This window comes from Mustela erminea, chromosome 6 (assembly GCF_009829155.1).
Source record: "Mustela erminea isolate mMusErm1 chromosome 6, mMusErm1.Pri, whole genome shotgun sequence".
NCBI lineage: Eukaryota > Metazoa > Chordata > Mammalia > Carnivora > Mustelidae > Mustela > Mustela erminea.
In genome coordinates, this window is record NC_045619.1 from 76,466,521 (window position 1) to 76,485,799 (window position 19,279).

Consider the following 19,279-nt stretch of genomic DNA (forward strand, 5'->3'; position numbering starts at 1 on the left):
TTTATACTCCAGATCACACATCGATGGGGCGTCTACTTGGAGTTCATTCAATAGATTATCTCTTCAGCCTCTTGCTCTTTCTATATTAAAAGGTAATACAAAGTTCAGTACTCTTCATGCCACCCCTACATCATCTCTTGGCCAGATTTGAATTTTGAATTGAACTCACTGTCTCCCGACCCCGTGGTCTGGCTTCAGCCCACGCCATTTTCCTGAAATAGCTCTTGGCATGAGAACCACCAAAGTCTCTGCCACGAATCCAGACACATGGTGGCATACTTGTCCGTTGTCTCCCTGGTCTCTCACTCGTTGTTCTCCATGGGTGTTCCTCCTAACTCTCTGGTTACTCTTTATCCTCTTTTTTGGATACCTTCTTTCTTATCCCAAGTGTTCTTTTGCTTCCCTATAGCTTTTTTTTTTTTTTCCTGAAAGATTTCATTTTTTGCTCTGGGTCATTTATTATTTTTAAATTGGAAGGAAACCTATCTGTAGCTCACGTTTTCCTCTTAGCTCTTTCCCTGTAGGTATAAGGACTTACTACTCATATGTTTTTGCAGACATGTAACATCTGCGATTCTAAAATTGAACTTGTCTTTGCCTCTTTTCTCCTTCCCATTGGGCCTTGCTCCATTGCTGGTGGTTGTTGGCATGATAAATGGCAATACCCTCACTTAATTGGTGAATTTCATATTTCCTCCTTTGTACCTTCACATGAAATTAATTGCCGAATTCCATCTATTCTGTGACCAAAATTTTTTTTCAAAACCATCAAATCCATTCTTACAGCAAATCCATTCTTACTGCATGGCCCCACTTAGGATATCATCATCTCTTTCCTTGATTCCTTCATACCTCTCCCAAATTTTTTCCTCCAGGTTTGATCTTTAGGTCTCTTTTGCACCCTAAGAGTACCCCTGGCATAGTAATCACTTGAAAGCACAAGTCTTTGTACATCACCATTTTAAGCAAAACTCTGTGGTACCTACTCTGTTGTTTTTGGGTAAAATCCAAAGTCCCTGACTTACAAGGTCCTTCATGATGCAGCCTTGGCTCACCTTCCCAGATTTATCTTCTACCTCTTTTGCGATTATTCTATAATTCAGCTATTAGATTTGCCTTGAGGACTGGAAGGCTTATTTTGCCAGCTACTGGGACTATTGTTAGTAGACAGCCCTTAGCTGTCTTCCCTCCTCAGAATTATCTTAGCTGAAGAGAATTCTCTCACACAAGTTCAGCACTCTCCATTCCCAAATTGCTTCTATCCAATGATTGGTCCACATGGAGTAATGAAGACCTGCTCCCATCATCTCAACTCAGAACCATCCTGAGGATTACTTCAACTTCAGAACTCTTGACAGGTATGGCCTTCTCTCACCTTACTTTTCTATTCTAAAAAGTTTCCCTTTTTAATGTATTCTTATAGTAACCTATATATCCCTCATTACAGTACTTACTACCCAACACTAATGACATCCCTAGATTGTAAACTCTATACTTTTATATCCTAGTGCCTATATAATAGATACTCATTAAACAACTGTTGAATTCATTCATTCAATCAATCATTCATTCATTCATTTGTAGGATCCAAAATCCAATGGTCAAGACACGCTCTCCAACAGTGCAGTCTGCTTTTGCTACACTTTCTATCAAAATTTATCTAATAATGACTTCTCCTGGATGAGCACTCAAATTTGCCTATTTTTTCTTGAAGGTTTTTTTTTTTTTTTCAAGTTTGCTTATTATGTTCTTTATCTGAGTTCTCCTGGTTGACCACCAATCCCTTTCAGAGAAATATATTTGTTCTTGAGGTATGTTAATATATTTAATTAGGTAAGGATAGTGTGGCTAATCTGAGTGCATTTGTGTCTCTTTGGAATGATTTCAATGTATTATGTTAGGTCTCATCTGCTTTTGTTGATTTTATGCTTCGGTTTTTTCCCAAGTTCTTGTGGGAGTTGGGAGCTCCCCTTTGTATTTCCCATGTCCCGGCTGCCAGTAACAACATATCTTTGTGGTGGAAGGGACTGTATCAACATTTTTCTGTCTTGGTTCTTTTTCTGGTTTGCAATAAAACAAATATATTTTCCAACTGTTGGTAGCAACTTATCATGTTTTCTTAGGCAGATTTTTACTTGTAAATGGAAAGAAACACTCATTTAGGGGAAAAGGTAACACTGGAATGTAGAGATAATCAGAACTAAGAGTTAAGATTCTGAGTTGTGTTACAGACACTGTAATGTGAAAATTAATGCCTCATTAATATTGAAACAATAACCGAAGTCTAAGCCATTCGTAAAACACTTAGCATTCCCATGCCCAGCTCACTGTACATACTGCCGTGGGCTTTAGCACTCACCACTGTGCAGAATTGCTCTCCGGTGTTACCCAGTCCAAAGGGTACCTTGAAGTCTTTCTAGCTCTAGTCCTTACTTGTAAACACTTCCCCTTCTACGTACTTTCCTCCACTCTTCCCCCTGTTTTCCCTCTCATACCTCACTGTACCTCCTGGGGCACTTCTTTTCTCTTTCCCTCTTCATGTTCCAGGGTTCCCTCTCTTCTCCTTGCATGCACAGTGGTTTCTTCAATCCTCAAATTTTGCCATACAGTCTTAGTCCTTCTCTTTCTCCCATTAGAACAATTACTGTGTTGTGTTGTTTCACAGTTGTTTGAAAATTAGTTTCACTAGAATGTGAGTGACTTCAGAGTAGAGAGTGTCTTTTGTGTACCTAATACACAAAGCAGAGCCAAACTCAGTAGGTATACAATACAGGACACCTCCTTCCTCTCCCTTATCTCTCACTGGAGGGCTAAAACCACAATAATACCAAACCTATATAAAGGCATACCTCATCTTATTGTGCTTCACAGATACTTTTTGCTTTAAAGATTTTATTTATTTATTTAGAGAGAGCGCGTGAGCACAAGGAGGGGGAGCTGCACAGGGAGAGGGAGAAGCAGGCTCCCCGCTAACCAGGGAGCTGGACATGGGGCTTGATTCCGGACCCCAAAATCATGACCTGAGCTGAAGGAGAGGCTTAACCGACTAAGGCACACAGGCACTCCCCACCCCCTGCTTTTTTAATTGAAGGTTTGTGGCAACCCTGCAAAGAGCACGTCTATCAGCATCACTCTTCCAACAGCCTTTGTTCACTTCAGGTCTCTTTGTCATATTTTGGTAATTCTCCAACACTTCAAACTTTTTCGTTATTATTATACTTGTTATGGTGATCTGTGATTATAACACATTGAAAACTCAGATGATGAACTCACTTTGTTTATTTATTTATTTTTGAGAGAGAGAGAGAGAGAGAGAGTATCTTAAGCAGGTTCTATACCCAGCATGGAGCTCAACATGGGGCTCAATCTCATCACCCTGAGATCATGACCTGAGCTGAAATTGTGAGCCAGACACTTAACCCACTGAGCAATCTAGGCACCCTGATGGTAAACACATTTTAGCAATAGAGTATTTTTAAATTGAAGTATGTACATTTTTTTAGATATTATGCTATTGCATACTTTATAGAGTGCAGTATATTATAAACATGTTTTATATGCACTGGGGGAAATAATTTAATTTGACTAATTTTATTGCAATATTCACTTTATTGTGGTGGTCTGGACTGAACTTCAATTATCTCTGAGGTATGCTTGTGTACTATGTTTTTTATGCATACATACCTACCTATGATAAAGGTTAATTTATAAATTAGGTGCAGCAAGAGATTAGCATAATAACTATAATAAAATAAAAGTGTTATGGCAATATACTATAATAAAAGTTATGTGAATGTGGTCTCTCTCAAAATATCTTATTGTATTGTGCTCACCTGTTTTCTTGTGCTTATGTGAGAGGATAAGATGCCCATGGACCAGACAAAGTGCAGTGAATAACACAGGCATGTGATGTAGCATTTAGCTGCTATTGACTGACCCACAATTTGTCAGAAGGATGGTCATCTGCTCCAGTCTGCAGTTGACCGCAGTAGCTGAAACTGCAGAAAGCAAAGCTGCAGATAAAGGGGGACTACTGTAATTATTGATAAATGACTGGATATCCTGAAATAATCTTATTTTGGCAGTCTAAATTTGCCTTCTTATTAATCTCAATTACTGTAAAATAATTTGACAATAAAAGTTTTAAATATTATAGGAAGATGTGTGCTTTTTACAACAGATTTAAAAGAAATCATCCTCTTTGGATAGTCATCTAAATTTTCCAGAAACTAGTACTTGTTGTGAAAGATATGATTGATACATAGCTCTTCATTTGGAACTCAAGCATGTATATGCCTTTCTATTATAACTACTTTTGCTAGTGCTATGAAACTATGTTCTAATGATATAATTTATTTATTGAGTTTGTAAAAACAATGCTGCTCCTAAAAAGAAAATTTCCAGTCACTTTTTCCCTATAAAAGAATATAGAGATTCTTTACATTCATCATGTCATTATTTTTATTATTTTACTAGCAGAGACTAAGTATCATGACCAATAACTTATTTTATTTAACCCAAGAAATGTTTTTGATCACCTATAATATGCCCAGCATCATGTAGGCAATGACATATTTTGGGTGAAATTGATATCAGATTCATGTTTTATACTACTATTCCTATTTTTCTGTGATCCTCTTAATATACATTTGCACTTCTGAAATTTTTATTAACATATAATATATTATTTGTTTCAGGGGTACAGGTCTGTGATTCATTACTCTTACACAGTTCATAGCATTCACTACAGCACATACCCTAGCCAGTGTCCATCACCCAGCCATCCCTTCCCTCCCACCCCACTGCCCTCCAGCAATCCTCAGTTTGTTTCCTGAGATTAAGAGTCTCTTATGGTTTGTCTCCTTCTCTGGCTTCATCACGTTTCATTTTCCCCTCCCTTCCCTTATGATCCTCTGTCTTGTTCCTCAAATTTCTCATATCAGCGAGATTATATGATAATAGTCTTTCTCTGATTGACTTATTTTGCTCAGTACAATACCCTCTGGTTACATCCATGCCATTGCAAATGGCAAGATTTTGGCATTTTTTGGTGTCTGCATAGTATTACATGATAGTTTGACTTCATCTTTGCCAATTCATATGCCTCTTATTTCTTTTTGTTGTCTGATTGCTGAGGCTAGGACTTCTAGTACTAGGCTCAATAGCAGTGGTGATAGTGGACAACCCTTCTGTGTTTTTGACCTTTGGGGAAAAGATCTCAGTTCTTCCCCATTTAGAATGATATTTGCTGTGGGTTTTCATAATCTTGAGGTATGTACCCTCTATTCCTACACTGTGAAGAGTTTTGATCAAGAAAGAATGTTGTGCTTTGTCAAATGCTTTTTCAGCATCTATTGAGAATATCATATGGTTCTTATTCTTTCCTTTATTGGTGTGCTGTATCACATTGATTGATTTGCAGATGTTGAATGAACCTTGTAGCCCAGGAATAAATCCTCCTTGGACATGTGAATAATCCTTTTACTGTACTGTTGGATTCTGTTGGCTAGTATTTTGGTGAGAATTTTAGCATCCATGTTAATTAGGGATATTGATCATAATTCTCCTTTTGATGTGGTCTTTGACTGGTTTGGGGATCAAGGTAATGCTAGCCTTATAAAATGAGCTTGGAAGTTTTCCTTCAATTTCTATTTTTCAGACCAGTTTCAGGAGAATAGGTATTAATTATTCTTTAAATGTATGGTAGAATTCCTCTGGGAAGCCATCTGTCACTGAACTCTTATTTTTTGGGAGATTTTTGATGACTGCTTCAATCTCCTTACTGGTTATGGGTCTGTTCAGGTTTTCTGTTTCTTCCTTGTTCAGTTTTGGTAGTTTATACCTCTCTAGGAATGCATCCATTTCTTCCAGATTGTCAGATTTGCTGGTGTGGAGTTGCTCATAATATGTTCTTATAATTATTTGTATTTCTTTGGTGTTGCTTGTGATCTCTCCTCTTTCATTCACCATTTTATTAGTTTGGATCCTTTCTCTTTTCTTTTGGATAAGTCCAGCCAGGGGTTTATCAATCTTATTAATTCTTTCAATGAACCAGCTCCTACTTTCATTGATCTGTTCTACTGTGTTTTTGTTTCTATTTCATTGATTTCTGCCCTGATCTTTATTATTTCTCTTCTCCTGCTGGGTTTAGGCTTTCTTTGCTGTTCTTTCTCCACCTCCTTTAGGTGTAGTGTTAGGTTGAGTATTTGAGACCTTTCTTGTTTCTTGAGAAAGGCTTGTAGTGCTATATACTTTCCTCTCAGTACTGCAGTTGCTGCATCTCAAAGATTTTGAACAGTTTTGTTTTCATTTTCGTTTGTTTCCATGAATTTTTAAAAAAATTCTTCTTTAATTTCCTGGTAGATCCATTCATTCTTTAGTAGGATGCTCTTTAGGCTCCATGTATTGGAATTCTTTCCAACTTCCTCTGTGGCTGAGTTCTAGTTTCAAAGCACTGTGGTCTGAAAATATGAAGGGAATTATCCCAGTCTTTTGGTGCTGGCTGAGGCTTGATTTGTGATCCAGGATGTGATCTCTTCTGGAGAATGTTCTATGTGCACTAGAGAAGAATGTGTATTCTATTGTTTTGGGATGGAATGTTCTGAATATATCTGTGATGTCCATCTAAACCAGTGTGTCATTTAAAGCCTTTATTTCCTGATTGATCTTTTGCTTGGATGATCTGTCCATTTCAGTGAGGGGGGTGTTAAAGTCCCCTACTATTATTGTATTATTGTTGATGTGTTTCTTTGATTTCATTACTAATTGGGTTATATAATTGGCTGATCCCATGTTAGGAGCCTAGACATTTAAAGTTGTTAGATATTATTATCAAACAAACCCTTTAAGTATAATATAGTTTCCTTCCTCATCTCTTATTTTAGTCTTTGGCATAAATCTAACGTATCTGATATAAGGATTGCCATCTCAGCTTTCTTTTGATGTCCATTAACATGGTAAATTGTTTTCCACCCTCTCACTTTAAATCTTGAGGTGTCTTTGGGTCTAAAATGATTCTTTTGAAGACAGCATATTAATGGGTCTTATTTTTTTTATCCATTCTGATACACTGTTTCTTTTGATTGGGGTGTTTCACCCATTTACATTCAGGGTAACTATTGAAAGATATGAATTTAGTTCCATCGTATTGCCTGTAAAATGACTGTTACTGTATATTGTCTCTGTTCCTTTCTGGTCTGTTACTTTTAGGTTCTCTCTTTGCTTAGGACACCCCTTTCAATATTTCCTGGAGAGCTGGTTTGGTGTTTGCAAGTTCTTTTAGTTTTCATTTGTCCTGGAAGCTTTTTATCTCTCCTATTTTCAATGCCAGCCTAGCTGGATATAGTATTTTTGGCTGCATGTTTTTCTCATTTAGTGCTCTGAATGTATCATACCAGTCCTTTCTGGCTGCCAGGTGTCTGTGGATTGGTCTGCTGCCAGTCTAATATTTCTACCAGTGTATGTTATAGACCTCTTGTCCTGAGCTGCTTTTAGGATCTTCTCTTTGTCTCTGAGACTTTTAAGTTTTACTATTAGATGATGGTGTGTTGACCCATTTTTACTGATTTTGAGGGAGATTCTCTGTGCCTCCTGGATTTTGATGCCTGTTTCCTTCCCTGTATTAGGGAAATTCTCTGCTATAATTTGCTTCAATATACATTCTACCCCTCTCTCTTTCTTCTTCTGAGATCCCAATTATTCTAATACTGTTTCATCTTATGGTATCACTTATCTTTTGAATTCTCCCCTCATGGTTCAGTACTTGTTTGTCTCTCTTTTTCTCAGCTTCTTTATTCTCCATCTTTTGTTCTTCTATATCACTAATTCTCTCTTCAGCCTCATTTATCCTAGAAGTAAGAGGCTCCATTTTTGATTGGACCTCATTAACAGATTTTCTGATTTCAACTTGGTTAGATTTTAGTTCTTTTATTTCCCCAGAAAGGGATTTTATTTCTCCAGAAAGGGATTTTCTAGTATCTTCTATGCTTTTTTCAAGCCCAGCTAACATCTTTATAATTATCATTCTGAACTCTAGTTCTGACATCTTACTAATGTCCATATTGATTAGGCCTCTAGCAGTCGGTACTGCCTCTTGTTCTCTTTTTTCCAGGTGAGTTTTTCCACCTTGTCATTTTATCCAGAGAAGAATAGATAAATGAGAGGAAAAATGCTAAAAGGGCAACAATAACCCCAGAAAAATGCACACCAACCAAATCAGAAGAGACCCAAAACCGTGGGAGAAGAAAGGGAAAAAAAAAATATAATGAGACTGGTGAATAGAACAGAGGCACACACTTGATTTTGTATGTAATTTGTCCTATTAGAGGAAACTGCTTCCCAAAATGTAAAGGAAAGAAAAACATATATACATATACAAAAAAAAAATAAGGGTAAACATGATGAAGGGATGAAATACGGTTGTAAAGAGGAAAATTTATTTTTTTTATTTTTTTTATTTTTTTTAAAGATTTTATTTATTTATCAGAGAGAGAGAGGGGAGAGAGCAAGCACAGGCAGATGGAGAGTCAGGCAGAGGCAGAGGGAGAAGCAGGCTCCCCGCCGAGCAAGGAGCCCAATGTGGGACTCGATCCCAGGACGCTGGGATCATGACCTGAGCCGAAGGCAGCCGCTCAACCAACTGAGCCACCCAGGCGTCCCTAAAGAGGAAAATTTAAAAAGATTTTTAGAAAGGACTTGATAAGAAGTTGGCTGAAAAAGAAACAACAACAACACAAAAAGAGAGAATGTAATCAGGCTGGAGACTAGAACAAAGGCATGCACTAGATTTGGGGTATATTTTGGTCTGTTAGAAGAAACTCTAAAATTTAAAAGAAAAAATCTTATATGTATATAAAAAATAATGTTAAATCCAATGAAGGGATAGAATATGACTATAACAATGAAAATTTTAAAAGATTCTTAAAAAGGTAGTGATAAAATAGTTAAAATAGGTTAAAATAAGAAAAAGGAAAAATTAAAAAAATAGAGTAAGGAAAAACAAAATTTTAAAAATTTAACTTAGAAAAACTAAAGAATCATAGGGAAAAAACCATTAAATCTATGTGCTGCATTCCCCTATCTCTGAAGTTCTGCAGTTCTCATTGATCTGTGAACTTGGTCTTGGCTGGATATTCTTGTTGATCTTCTGGGCGAGTGGCCTATTGCAGTGATTCTCAAATGGTGGAATTGCACTCCCCTTGCCATGGGCCAGGCTAAGTAATCTGCTTAATTTTGCTCTTGGTAGCTTTTATTCTTTGAATGCTTTCTGTACAGCTTTGGAGACTGGGAATGAAAATGGCAGCCTCCCAATCTCTGGCCCAGAGGAATGACAGCTCTGAGCCCCACCTCTCCGTGCACCCTCAGAGAAAAGCAGTCAATCCCTCCCGTCACCCTGGTCTCCAGCCACACTCTGTGCTCACCTAGCCTGTGACCCATCTTTTCTATCTCTGGCACATAGCCCTCTTTTAGAGACTCCAAACCCAGCAGATTCCCAAAGTGCGCTTCCACGCTGCTCCTTCCAGAGGATGAAGGGGGGGGGGTGTCTCCCCGAATCTGCCACTTGTGGGGTCCCTGCTCAAAGTGCAGTGGCCTGACTGTGTCTCAGATATCGGCTTGGGTAAACCCGAGCTGAGGTCCCCCTTCTCAGCTCCATCTCTGCAGCCAGATGCTCTGATACCTGGGAGCTCTGCTACACTGAGGCAACCCCAGTCTTTTTTGTGACCCCCTGAGTCCTGAGGCCACACTGTCACCATAAGTGCTCCACCCCTTCCTTAGGCCCTGGAGTGAGGTCCTTCAGGGGAGCCAACTTCCAAAAGTTCTGATTTTGTGCTCTGCTGCTCTACTGCTGGCTGGGAGCCAGCCCCTTTCCCGACGGTCTATCTTCCCATATATTACCTCAGATTCACATATCAACAAGTTGTACGTTCCAGAAAGTGGTCACCTTTCTGCTCATAGAATTACTGCTATTGTTTTCTTCAATTTCCTGTTGAGTTTGTAGGTGTTCAGAATGGTTTGATAACTATCTAGCTGAACTCCTGGGACCAGAAGAAATTTGGGTCTCCTACTCCTCTGCCATCTTGCTCCTCCTCCTGCACTTCTAAATGTTTTAAATGAGGGTATAATATATACCCTCATTTAATACCCAGCATATAAATTTGGGAGACTGCTTTCCTGAGCAAACCAAGCACAAAGACTACAGATACTCTACGGTTGTAATTTCAGGGTAAATCAGAATTGACTTTAATGAGAGATTATTTCAATTGATAGAGAGAGAATATCACATCATGAGCACAGCTGTGATTTTTATCTTTTGTTCAGAAGCCAGAAAAGAAAGTTGCTTTCTCTATAAATAAAGCCCAGATGATAAAGGGTAGGTAGTTTCGGTGATTAGATAGACTCTCTCTGGTTTAATGAAACTCATCTAAGAGTAACAAAATGATAGAAAAAGGCTGGACTGAGAATCTGAGAACTTGATGTCCCACATGGTTCGGTTGTGCTTTTTGGTGATTACTTTGGGAAGGTCAAGTTACTCCTCTGGTCTGCCGTTTCCATTGATTCAATTACTTATCCAAATACCAGAAATTCATGGAATGGTTATTTTGTGCCAGGGATTATTTTGTTGGAGTGTGTGCATAGAACAAAATCCAAGATGCCTTCATGGAATTTACAGCATCAATGAAGTATTTCTGAGAACGAGGTTACATTACTTGGGTTATGATTCGTGGGTTATGTAAACTTTTGAATTATAGCCAGTATATCCAGTAAGTCCACTGGACTTCAGTTGGAATTTTCCTGTTTTGCTTACTTCATAAAAAATACTTCGCCCTAGACTTGTTAGTGTGATAAGTCATATTCTCCAATAAGTTTTCTACTTTTTTTTTTTTTTAAAGATTTTATTTATTTACTTGAGAGAGAGACAGTGAGAGAGAGCATGAACAAGGAAAAGGTCAGAGGGAGAAGCAGACTCCCCATGGAGCTGGGAGTCCGATGCGGGACTCGATCCCGGGACTCCAGGATCATGACCTGAGCCGAAGGCAGTCGTCCAACTAACTGAGCCACCCAGGCGTCCCAAGTTTTCTACTTTTAAGGTAAAAAATTATATTTTATGAATTACTTTGTCTTATTTCTTATAATACATATTTGCTGTGGAGAATTTGAAAAACACAGACAAATATAAAAAGACCATAAGACTTACTTAAAATTCTATCACTTAACAAGAACCCCATTACACATGTGTTTATCTTGCCTACTTTTAGCAGTTTCATTAGGCAGTTCTTTTATTATTATTTTTGCAAAATTTGGATCAAAATTCTGTAATTTTATGTCATACTTTTCTATGTTATGAACAGTTTCTTATTTCCTCATATATAAACTCCCACACAAATTTCAGAGACTTCTTAGTTAATTTGATAAGTAAAATGGATTAATCCATTATTTTATTTATTATTTTGAGTGCCAATGAAGTTGAACATACACCTGATTATTTTTATTATGAAATAAGTTAGAAATATAGAATATAGGTAATAATATAATGAATAGCCTTATATCCAGTAATAAGCTTAAGAAAAAACAGTTACAGATATAATTTTAGTCCCCAGTTCTTGGATGGCTTTCTACTTTCCTCTTCCCAAAGATAACCACCAGCTGGAACTTATTATTCTCATGTATAATTTTTGTACTGTTACTGCAAATATATATATCCCTAAAGTATATGCAACATTGCACATTTTATGACATTAGAATATTTATATCACAGTAGAACATGTATCCTATGGTACCTTTTCAAAAGCCTAGATAGGATTTTTTGCTATTTAGTCATGTTGATACATGGAGCTCTAGTTCAATAATTTTTACAGCTTTATACAAATCTAGTATATGAATATATGAAATTTAAATGTTGATGGGTATTCAAGTAGTTCTCATTTTCATTATAAACAAAAAATATTGCACTGAAAATTTTAATGCAATTTTCCTTGTGCATACGTGAGGGTGTCTCCATGGCCTAGCAGAGAAAGTGCTGGTTCTTAGGATGCATACATCTTCAGCTTTACTACATATTACCATATTGGTGTCCAATGTGGTTGTCCTGAATTACTCTTCTACAGTTCTATATATGTATTCTGGATGTTCCACACTCTGCCCAGTCATTGGTATCATCAAGCTTTAAATTTTAGTTAATCTGAGGTTGGTGAATGGTATCTCAGGTAGGGCTTTAATTTGCACTTTCCTGAGTATTAGTGGGTTGAGCATCTTTTGACAAGTTCAATGACATTTTCTCTTCTATAAATTGCCTTTTATATCTTTTGTTCATATAAAAACTAGAATATCACAACCTCAGGATCATGACCCAATCTGAAATCAAGAGTTGGATGTTCAACTGACTGAGCCACCGAGGCTCTTTTAACATATTTGTATTAGTATGTTTTTGATTGTATGCATATCAAATCTCCCACTCTTTGTCCATCTTTTAAGTTTCTTGATGGAGCCTTTTTTAGGCCAAGTTTTAAGTTTTAATGTATTTGAAGGTAGCCACCTTTTCTTTATGGATGGTAATGATTGTATCTTATCTTTTCCTAACTTAAGCTCATAAAATAGCCACACCCCTGCAAAGCATTTAGTTTCATTTTTTCTTATAAAAATCAATCCATATGAAATTTGTTTTTTAATGTGATGTGAGGAAGAAAATATGATTTGATATTTTTCTGCAACTAATGGTCTCAGTTTCATTTATCAGATAGTCCATTCTCTTCCCACTATATACAACACAACTCTGCTCATATATAATTTCCATATATATAAGGGTATGTTTCTGGGTTCTCTATGCTGTTTTGGTGGTCATTTTGTATAGCTGCGCAATTAATGTGCCAATTAATACTGATAGTATCATAATAAGACTCAACACGTTGCTTCATATGTTGTACAAACCATGCCTAGTATCTGATACTGGGCTGAAGGGATGAGTTCAGTCTGAAACCCAAATCTTGCTTTGTACACTCTGCCATAGGGCTGTGTCTGCTTGGAATGAGAGATGCATTTTCTAATTCACAGGAAAATGTCAGATACTTTCTCCTCCTTTGGGAAATTGACAAAAGGTAATAGAGGTCCTGACTCAATGTCTAATTGGGCAATTCTCCCAGTCTGTCCTTCTTCGAAAGTGCCTTGGGCTTTCCAGGCCCTTCATTCTTATTGAAACCTATGAGAATTTTTTGCTGAGATTTTCATTAGACTTGCACAGTTTTTTTCTTTCTTTTTTTTTTTTTTTTACTTTGTGGAACATTGGCATCACTTTGATATTTAATCTTCTCATTAATTGGTATGGTCTATCCATTTATTTATTATGCCTTGTTAATAAAGCCTTTTAATATAGTCTAATAATTTCTTCATAAAGGTTTTAAAAATATTGTTAGGTCTATACCCAAGTTTTCTCTCTTTCCCATTAAATAATGAACATATTTTTCTTACTGTCCATTCGTAGTGAATTTCCTGTTCAGAATTTTAACTCATTTTTCTCTTAGGCTATCTGTGGAATGTCTTCTCTTCCCCCAGTGACTTGTAAGAACTTTTGAAAGATCAAGGATGAAAGATCAAGTGTAATTGCTTGTCATATGTGTCACAACATTTTTTTTTTTAGATTGCCCTTTGTGTTTATTTTTTTTCCTTGCCTGTAGAAAATTCAAGTTCTTATCGTGTCACATATACAAACTCTGTGGTTTTCTTCCTTAGTTTTTATGTTTCCCCATAAAATCTTGATTGAATAACTAGTAATCTGTATTTTCTTTGTAAAATCATTTTCATTTAACATTTTCATCCATGTAGAATTTGTTTTGATGTTCCCTGTAATTATCAATTACAAAAAAAATTATCATTTTTTTTCCCTTCCAGGAAGTTATCCAAATGTTCCAGCACCATTTTATTTTCCAAAGAACACTACCTCTATTATGAATTTTTGCCTGTAGGCCTCCTCCTCAGTCTCTTTAACTATCTGCAGAGTTAATATGTCTTGGGATTTTAGTTAATCAATTTAACATTTTTGCAAGCTAAGAGGATACTTTGCCTGACCACTGCAGTAGTTGGACAGAATGCTTTCATCAGAGAATTCATGTTCCCTATCGTCTACCCACAACCTCCTAATATAGGGCAGACAGTAAGCAGTCAACAGGTAGATGAAGGAATTGAGGATAACAGGAGATACCTTTTTTACTTAGATTATTTTTATTTGGAAGGGAACTAGGTTTTGATTTTTTGCAAGAAAATATCCAGTAGACTGAGGAGGAGAAACTGATGTAGAGGAAAAGGAAGGAAGGCATGGAGGGCAGAATCATTAGGAATGTGTGAGATATTGATTGGTAGTCAGAAGTTGAAACAAGCTCAGAAACCTGTTAGGAAAGGTCACACTGCAGGTATAATAAAAATAACAAGGTTGAGAGTTTTTGTTTTGTCTTTATTATGAAAATTTTTTGCAGAGCAAGAAGTACAATAGACCACATGAACCCATCACCTATGTTCAGCAATGATCAATTCAAAAGTTGGTATGATTTCATCTCCACCTCTACCCATTTCACCCCTTTCTCCACCGCTGGATTACTTTGAAGTAAATCCTAACCGTTCTACCATTTCGGAGATCTACCTGGGGTGAATGACGTCATTGCTCTCAACTTTGTATCTGTGGACTCAGGCAATAGTCTTCTCTTGTCAACACTGTATCTCAATGTCCTCATTAGCAAAAGAAGGATAAGTAGCTGTCTCACCCATTTCAGAATTATCATCGGATGACGCAAGAGAAATGAAAACAAACCATCTAAAATTGTGAAGTACTAACTTTCAGTCCAGTTCTCTTCTTTGTAAATGAACCCCAGGACAAATAACCTGAAGGCAACAGATAATCTTTGTCCAGCCTTGTCTACACAGTCACTTGCTTAGGCTTCTCTTCCTGAAAAACACAATACTTTGGTACCTTTTTTTTTTTTTTTTAACGTTAGTGTTATAGACACTTATAAGTAATTTTAAATATAAACAGAACAATATTGAGGTTTGTATCTTTCACCTTTTCTGGTTTTCCGCTTTCATCCTTTCCTTTAATATACCCCGTGTTTCTCTTTAAAGGGCTCTGAGAACTGATTATTCTTTAGTGTGCCCCAATTTTCAAGACCCTACGGAGTGCAAATTCAAATTTTCAAAGGTGAGTTTTAGTGGACTTTAGGGCAACAGAGCTCTAGATAACCAAGAGAGGGGTAAAATTATTTGCTTCCCTACCAAACGCCACAGCAAGCGCAGAAAAAAGCCTTTAGCTGGGCACATTTGGATTGCAAAAATCTCTCTCCATCCTTGCGGGGAGATTATTCATTTCCCTATAGGGGGAACTCTAAAGAACATGTTTTCCTAAAAGGGGCCAACTGGGCGGTGTCCTCCTTTCCCAACGCCCAGATTTCTATTCTTAGATCTGGAGATAGGCGGAGGCTTTCATTTTTTATTTTCCCTAGTTTGCAGACCCTCGGCGGGGCTGGAGGAGCCCAGGCGGGCGGGTCGGGGCGGGTGGCCCGCGGGGCTGCCGAACGCGCGCCTTCTCCCGCCACGGCTGCGGCGATCCGGGCCTGGGGACTCGGCGGAGCGCGCTGAGTCAGTTTCTTCCTGCACGACTCCCGGCCGCGCCGCCGCGGCGAGCGGGATCCGGTCCCGGAGGCGGCGCTCCCCGGGGGTCGGGGACCGGGCCTGCACCCGCGCGGGGGCCACGGTCACGGTCACGGTCACCGGGGTTCGGCCCGGCTCAAGCCGCGACCCGCCGGCCCGCCCCGGTTCTGCCCGGCACAACCCTACCTCGGTCGAGCCTCGCGCAGGCCCCTGAGCTCATTTTTGGGGCCTGGGTGGGGGAGGAGGAGGCCGAGGAGGAGGGCCGGGGAGAGGGAGGGCAGCGCAGGGCGGGGAGCCGCCGCCTTCCTCATAAACAGGCGGGCGTGGGTGCGGATGAGGCCGGCCCGGAGCGCTGGCTGCGGGCGGTGAACTGTGCTCGTCCCCGCGAGCAGCGGCGGCGCCCCTGCCCCTGCCCCTGCCCCTTCCCCGGGCGACCGGCCTTCGTGTGGGAGGCACGGTCGGTTTGGAGCAGAGTCCACCATGGCCAGTGGCAGCTGTCAGGGGTGCGAGGAGGAGGACGAGGAAACTCTGAAGAAGTTGATAGTCAGGCTGAACAATGTCCAGGAAGGAAAACAGATAGAGACCCTGGTCCAAATTCTGGAGGATATGCTGGTGTTCACGTACGCCGACCACGGTAATCATCCGCAAGGAAACTACTCCCCGCCCCCACCCCTGCCTCTTTTGCAAACTTTCTCCCTCGCACTTGGGAGTTGCACCAACCTGGACTCCTGAGAAAGCCGCAGACTCTCCACTCCTTAGGGCAGAAAGGAGCGGAGAAGTTTAGGAAGGTCTTGCGCTCACTTCTTTTGCTTCCTCCCCCCTGTTTCAGACCCAGAAGGGGTGCGTGAATCATGACTTTGCTTCTTTTCCCTCACCCCCTTCTTTTCCAGCCTCCAAGTTATTTCAAGGCAAAAAAGTCCACGTGCCTGTGTTGATCGTCTTGGACTTGTATATGAGAGTCGCTAGTGTGCAGCAGGTAAAGGAGTTGTTTTCATGTCGCCCATTCCCCTTTCTCTTTGGAAATGGATGTTTTTCTGTCAGTTCTATATATATACCCAGAAGTTCTGGGTTGCTTCTGAGTTTCCGCCTCACAAATCACAGACTGTGATTTTAAGAAGGAAGCGTTGTCAAATCATTATCAAATGTTAATGATGTAAAAGAGCCCACTAAGTGCTCCTTAATTGTTTTGTAGGAGTAAATTTGTACAACGCGCCTACAAGATATGATTGGTGGTGGGCGGTAAATAATCATGGGTTGGGATTTAATTCTCTTACTGGCTAGATGAGCTCATCAGCATCAGCATTTAACCAAATTATTCTAAGAATCTTACCAATGTACAGCATGTTCTAGAGATGACACCATTGTGAATAGTTTGGGAAAGGAGAATAATTAATAGTAATAAAAATTAATAATAATTAAATTAATAAAATGAAGTAACTGGCAAATTCTCATAGGTTTAAGATTTCTTTCTTCTTTTTTAACTTGAAAACAGATTTCTGGCCTTTAGCTGTAGTACACCTTGTATTATCTAAAGAAAGTGGTGTTTTACTATTCTCCTATAAGTTTATATTTGTATTTTTCAACTCTTTTCATATGAACTGAATATAAAAGTGAAACTTAGAACCTATATCATAGGAAACACAGACATTTGTCAAATACCTTAAATACATTTAAAAAAAGAGTCCTAACTTGTGATCTCTCTCTGTCAAATAAATAAATAAAATCTTAAAAAAAAAAAAAAGAGTCCTAAGGTGATAGTTAAGAATGATTTACAGTCAAAACAAATTACTGCCTAACATATTAACTTCCTTTGTAGCTTCTGAGGTTTAGAGAACTGAAATCAGTCATTTGCATGTTGGGTGCTGAAAGGAAAGAGAATTGAACTTTGAATTCTCTCAAGGTGTAGGCAGAAAGCCAGTGTTTCTTAATGCTTACTGGAGAGCTCCACAGAAGAAAGAATTATCTGGATCTCTGAATCTGTGTCTAGCTACCTTCATCTTTATGTTCATCTCTGTATCCAGCTATGTCTAGTCTGGGTGAACCATATACCTAGTTTCTTTTATATGAGAACATTTATATCTGGGATAAATGGTTATTTAAATTTTTCTTACACTGAAATATTTCCCATCTGACTATTGATTTTCAGGGAGTTAGCAAACAAAATCATGAAAAGACGAGAGGCATGATAGAGGCACTGTTCCTTTTAGCATCCAGAGTCTGAATTTTGCCCATGAATTATGAGTCACGTTTGAGAGCTGGCCTATTGTGTTTGCTGCTCTCCCCCTCCATCATCCCTTCTTCCTTGCTTCTGCTTTGGTGTTCGGAAGTGCCTTGTCTGGCAGCCTCTGTTCCTTGGATTCCTTGCTTCCCCTGTTGGGGAATTCCCCTGTTGGGTGCCACTCAGTATCCCCAGGATCCTTGGAAGGCTTGGGTGTGTAGGGTCCAGAGGAGGTTGTGCTGAACTTGAGAACCCAGGGGAGGCTGGAACAGACCCACCACTTCATTCTTTGTTTTAGAAGCTGTCCAAGCCTAGACATGTTTGTCTGGAGTAGCTATGAATGTCACTTAGTATCTTGGCCCAGCATGTACCAGAGACAAAGTATGCCAAAAAAAAAAAAAAAAAAGAATTGTCTTTTGATTTGGTTATTTAATAGAACAGAATTATTCGTTTTAGCATCATACATGTATTGTCTGCAAAAGGTATTGTGTGTATTACATCATTGGATTCTCACTGGAACCTCACTGCCTTCTCAGAAATCTCTCTGGACACTTTTAACCTTAGAGTCGAGTAGCTCATTTAGGACCATAGAGCTCATGACAGAGCCAGGACTCAAGTTTTCATGTACAAGTTTCATGTTTTCAAAAATCTCTTTCCATCACTCATTCTGAATCCACAAGCTGTTTGTGCAAGAAAGCAGTACAGTGGTTTGTTACAAATCCTGTGGCCATCCTAGCTACAACTACGTTATCAATTTTCATTATCACTGGTCTTATCAAAGGGATGTAGAAAGGGGTTCTCTTGACTGATATTTTAATGCTCCCCTTAAAGAAAGTGTGTTTTTTTCTTCAGATTTCTTTATATTTGTGGTGTAACTACTATACATGTCCTTTAATGCTTTATATTTTGAGTTAGTTAGAAGTGCTGAATTAAAACTTCCAAATGATGAATTTAAGAGGGTAAGGTAAATTCAAAAGTAAATATTAAGGTTTCTTTCCAGAGTTCATTTCACATCTTATTTCAGACTCCCAGTTTGTATTTTTCAGGGTCTTTTAACATTTTACTAATGCTCTGTAATAAATGACAGTCTTTTGAGAACTGGTAGTTAGACTCGCTGTCTTGGAGTTTCCTTTTTCTGCCAGTCAGCCCATCATTTCTCTCTGCTTCTCATTTTACATGACTTACCTCTATCCACAAGTTTCAACCTTTGAAGTAAGAGAACGAAATAACTGAAAGTGACTGAATTTTTCTTTAACTCCTAGCCTCTTTGCCATTGTGCATTAATTAGATGCTTGAATCTCCAGAATAATTCTAATAACGTGAAACTGCCAATTTAATTGTATTATAACTGGGCGGGAGAGGAACTTTCTCCCTGAAAGATAAGCTTTTAATTGAGTAGATTAATGGATCAGTTGTTCCCTCTGCTCTGCTGCC

General features: G+C 38.7%; 1 protein-coding gene across 3 annotated transcripts in view; it reads left to right on the forward strand.

The window, feature by feature from the left end:
• The first annotated feature begins 16,008 nt into the window (after positions 1-16,008).
• Positions 16,009-19,279, forward strand: part of LRRK2 (leucine rich repeat kinase 2) — a 139,532-nt gene continuing 136,261 nt past the window's right edge. For all 3 annotated transcript variants that reach the window (XM_032347771.1, XM_032347772.1, XM_032347773.1), the window contains exons 1-2: positions 16,009-16,261; positions 16,518-16,603. In XM_032347771.1, coding sequence (XP_032203662.1) covers positions 16,108-16,261; positions 16,518-16,603 — 240 coding nt within the window. In that variant the 5' untranslated portion in view covers positions 16,009-16,107. The remainder of the gene's footprint in view (positions 16,262-16,517; positions 16,604-19,279) is intronic.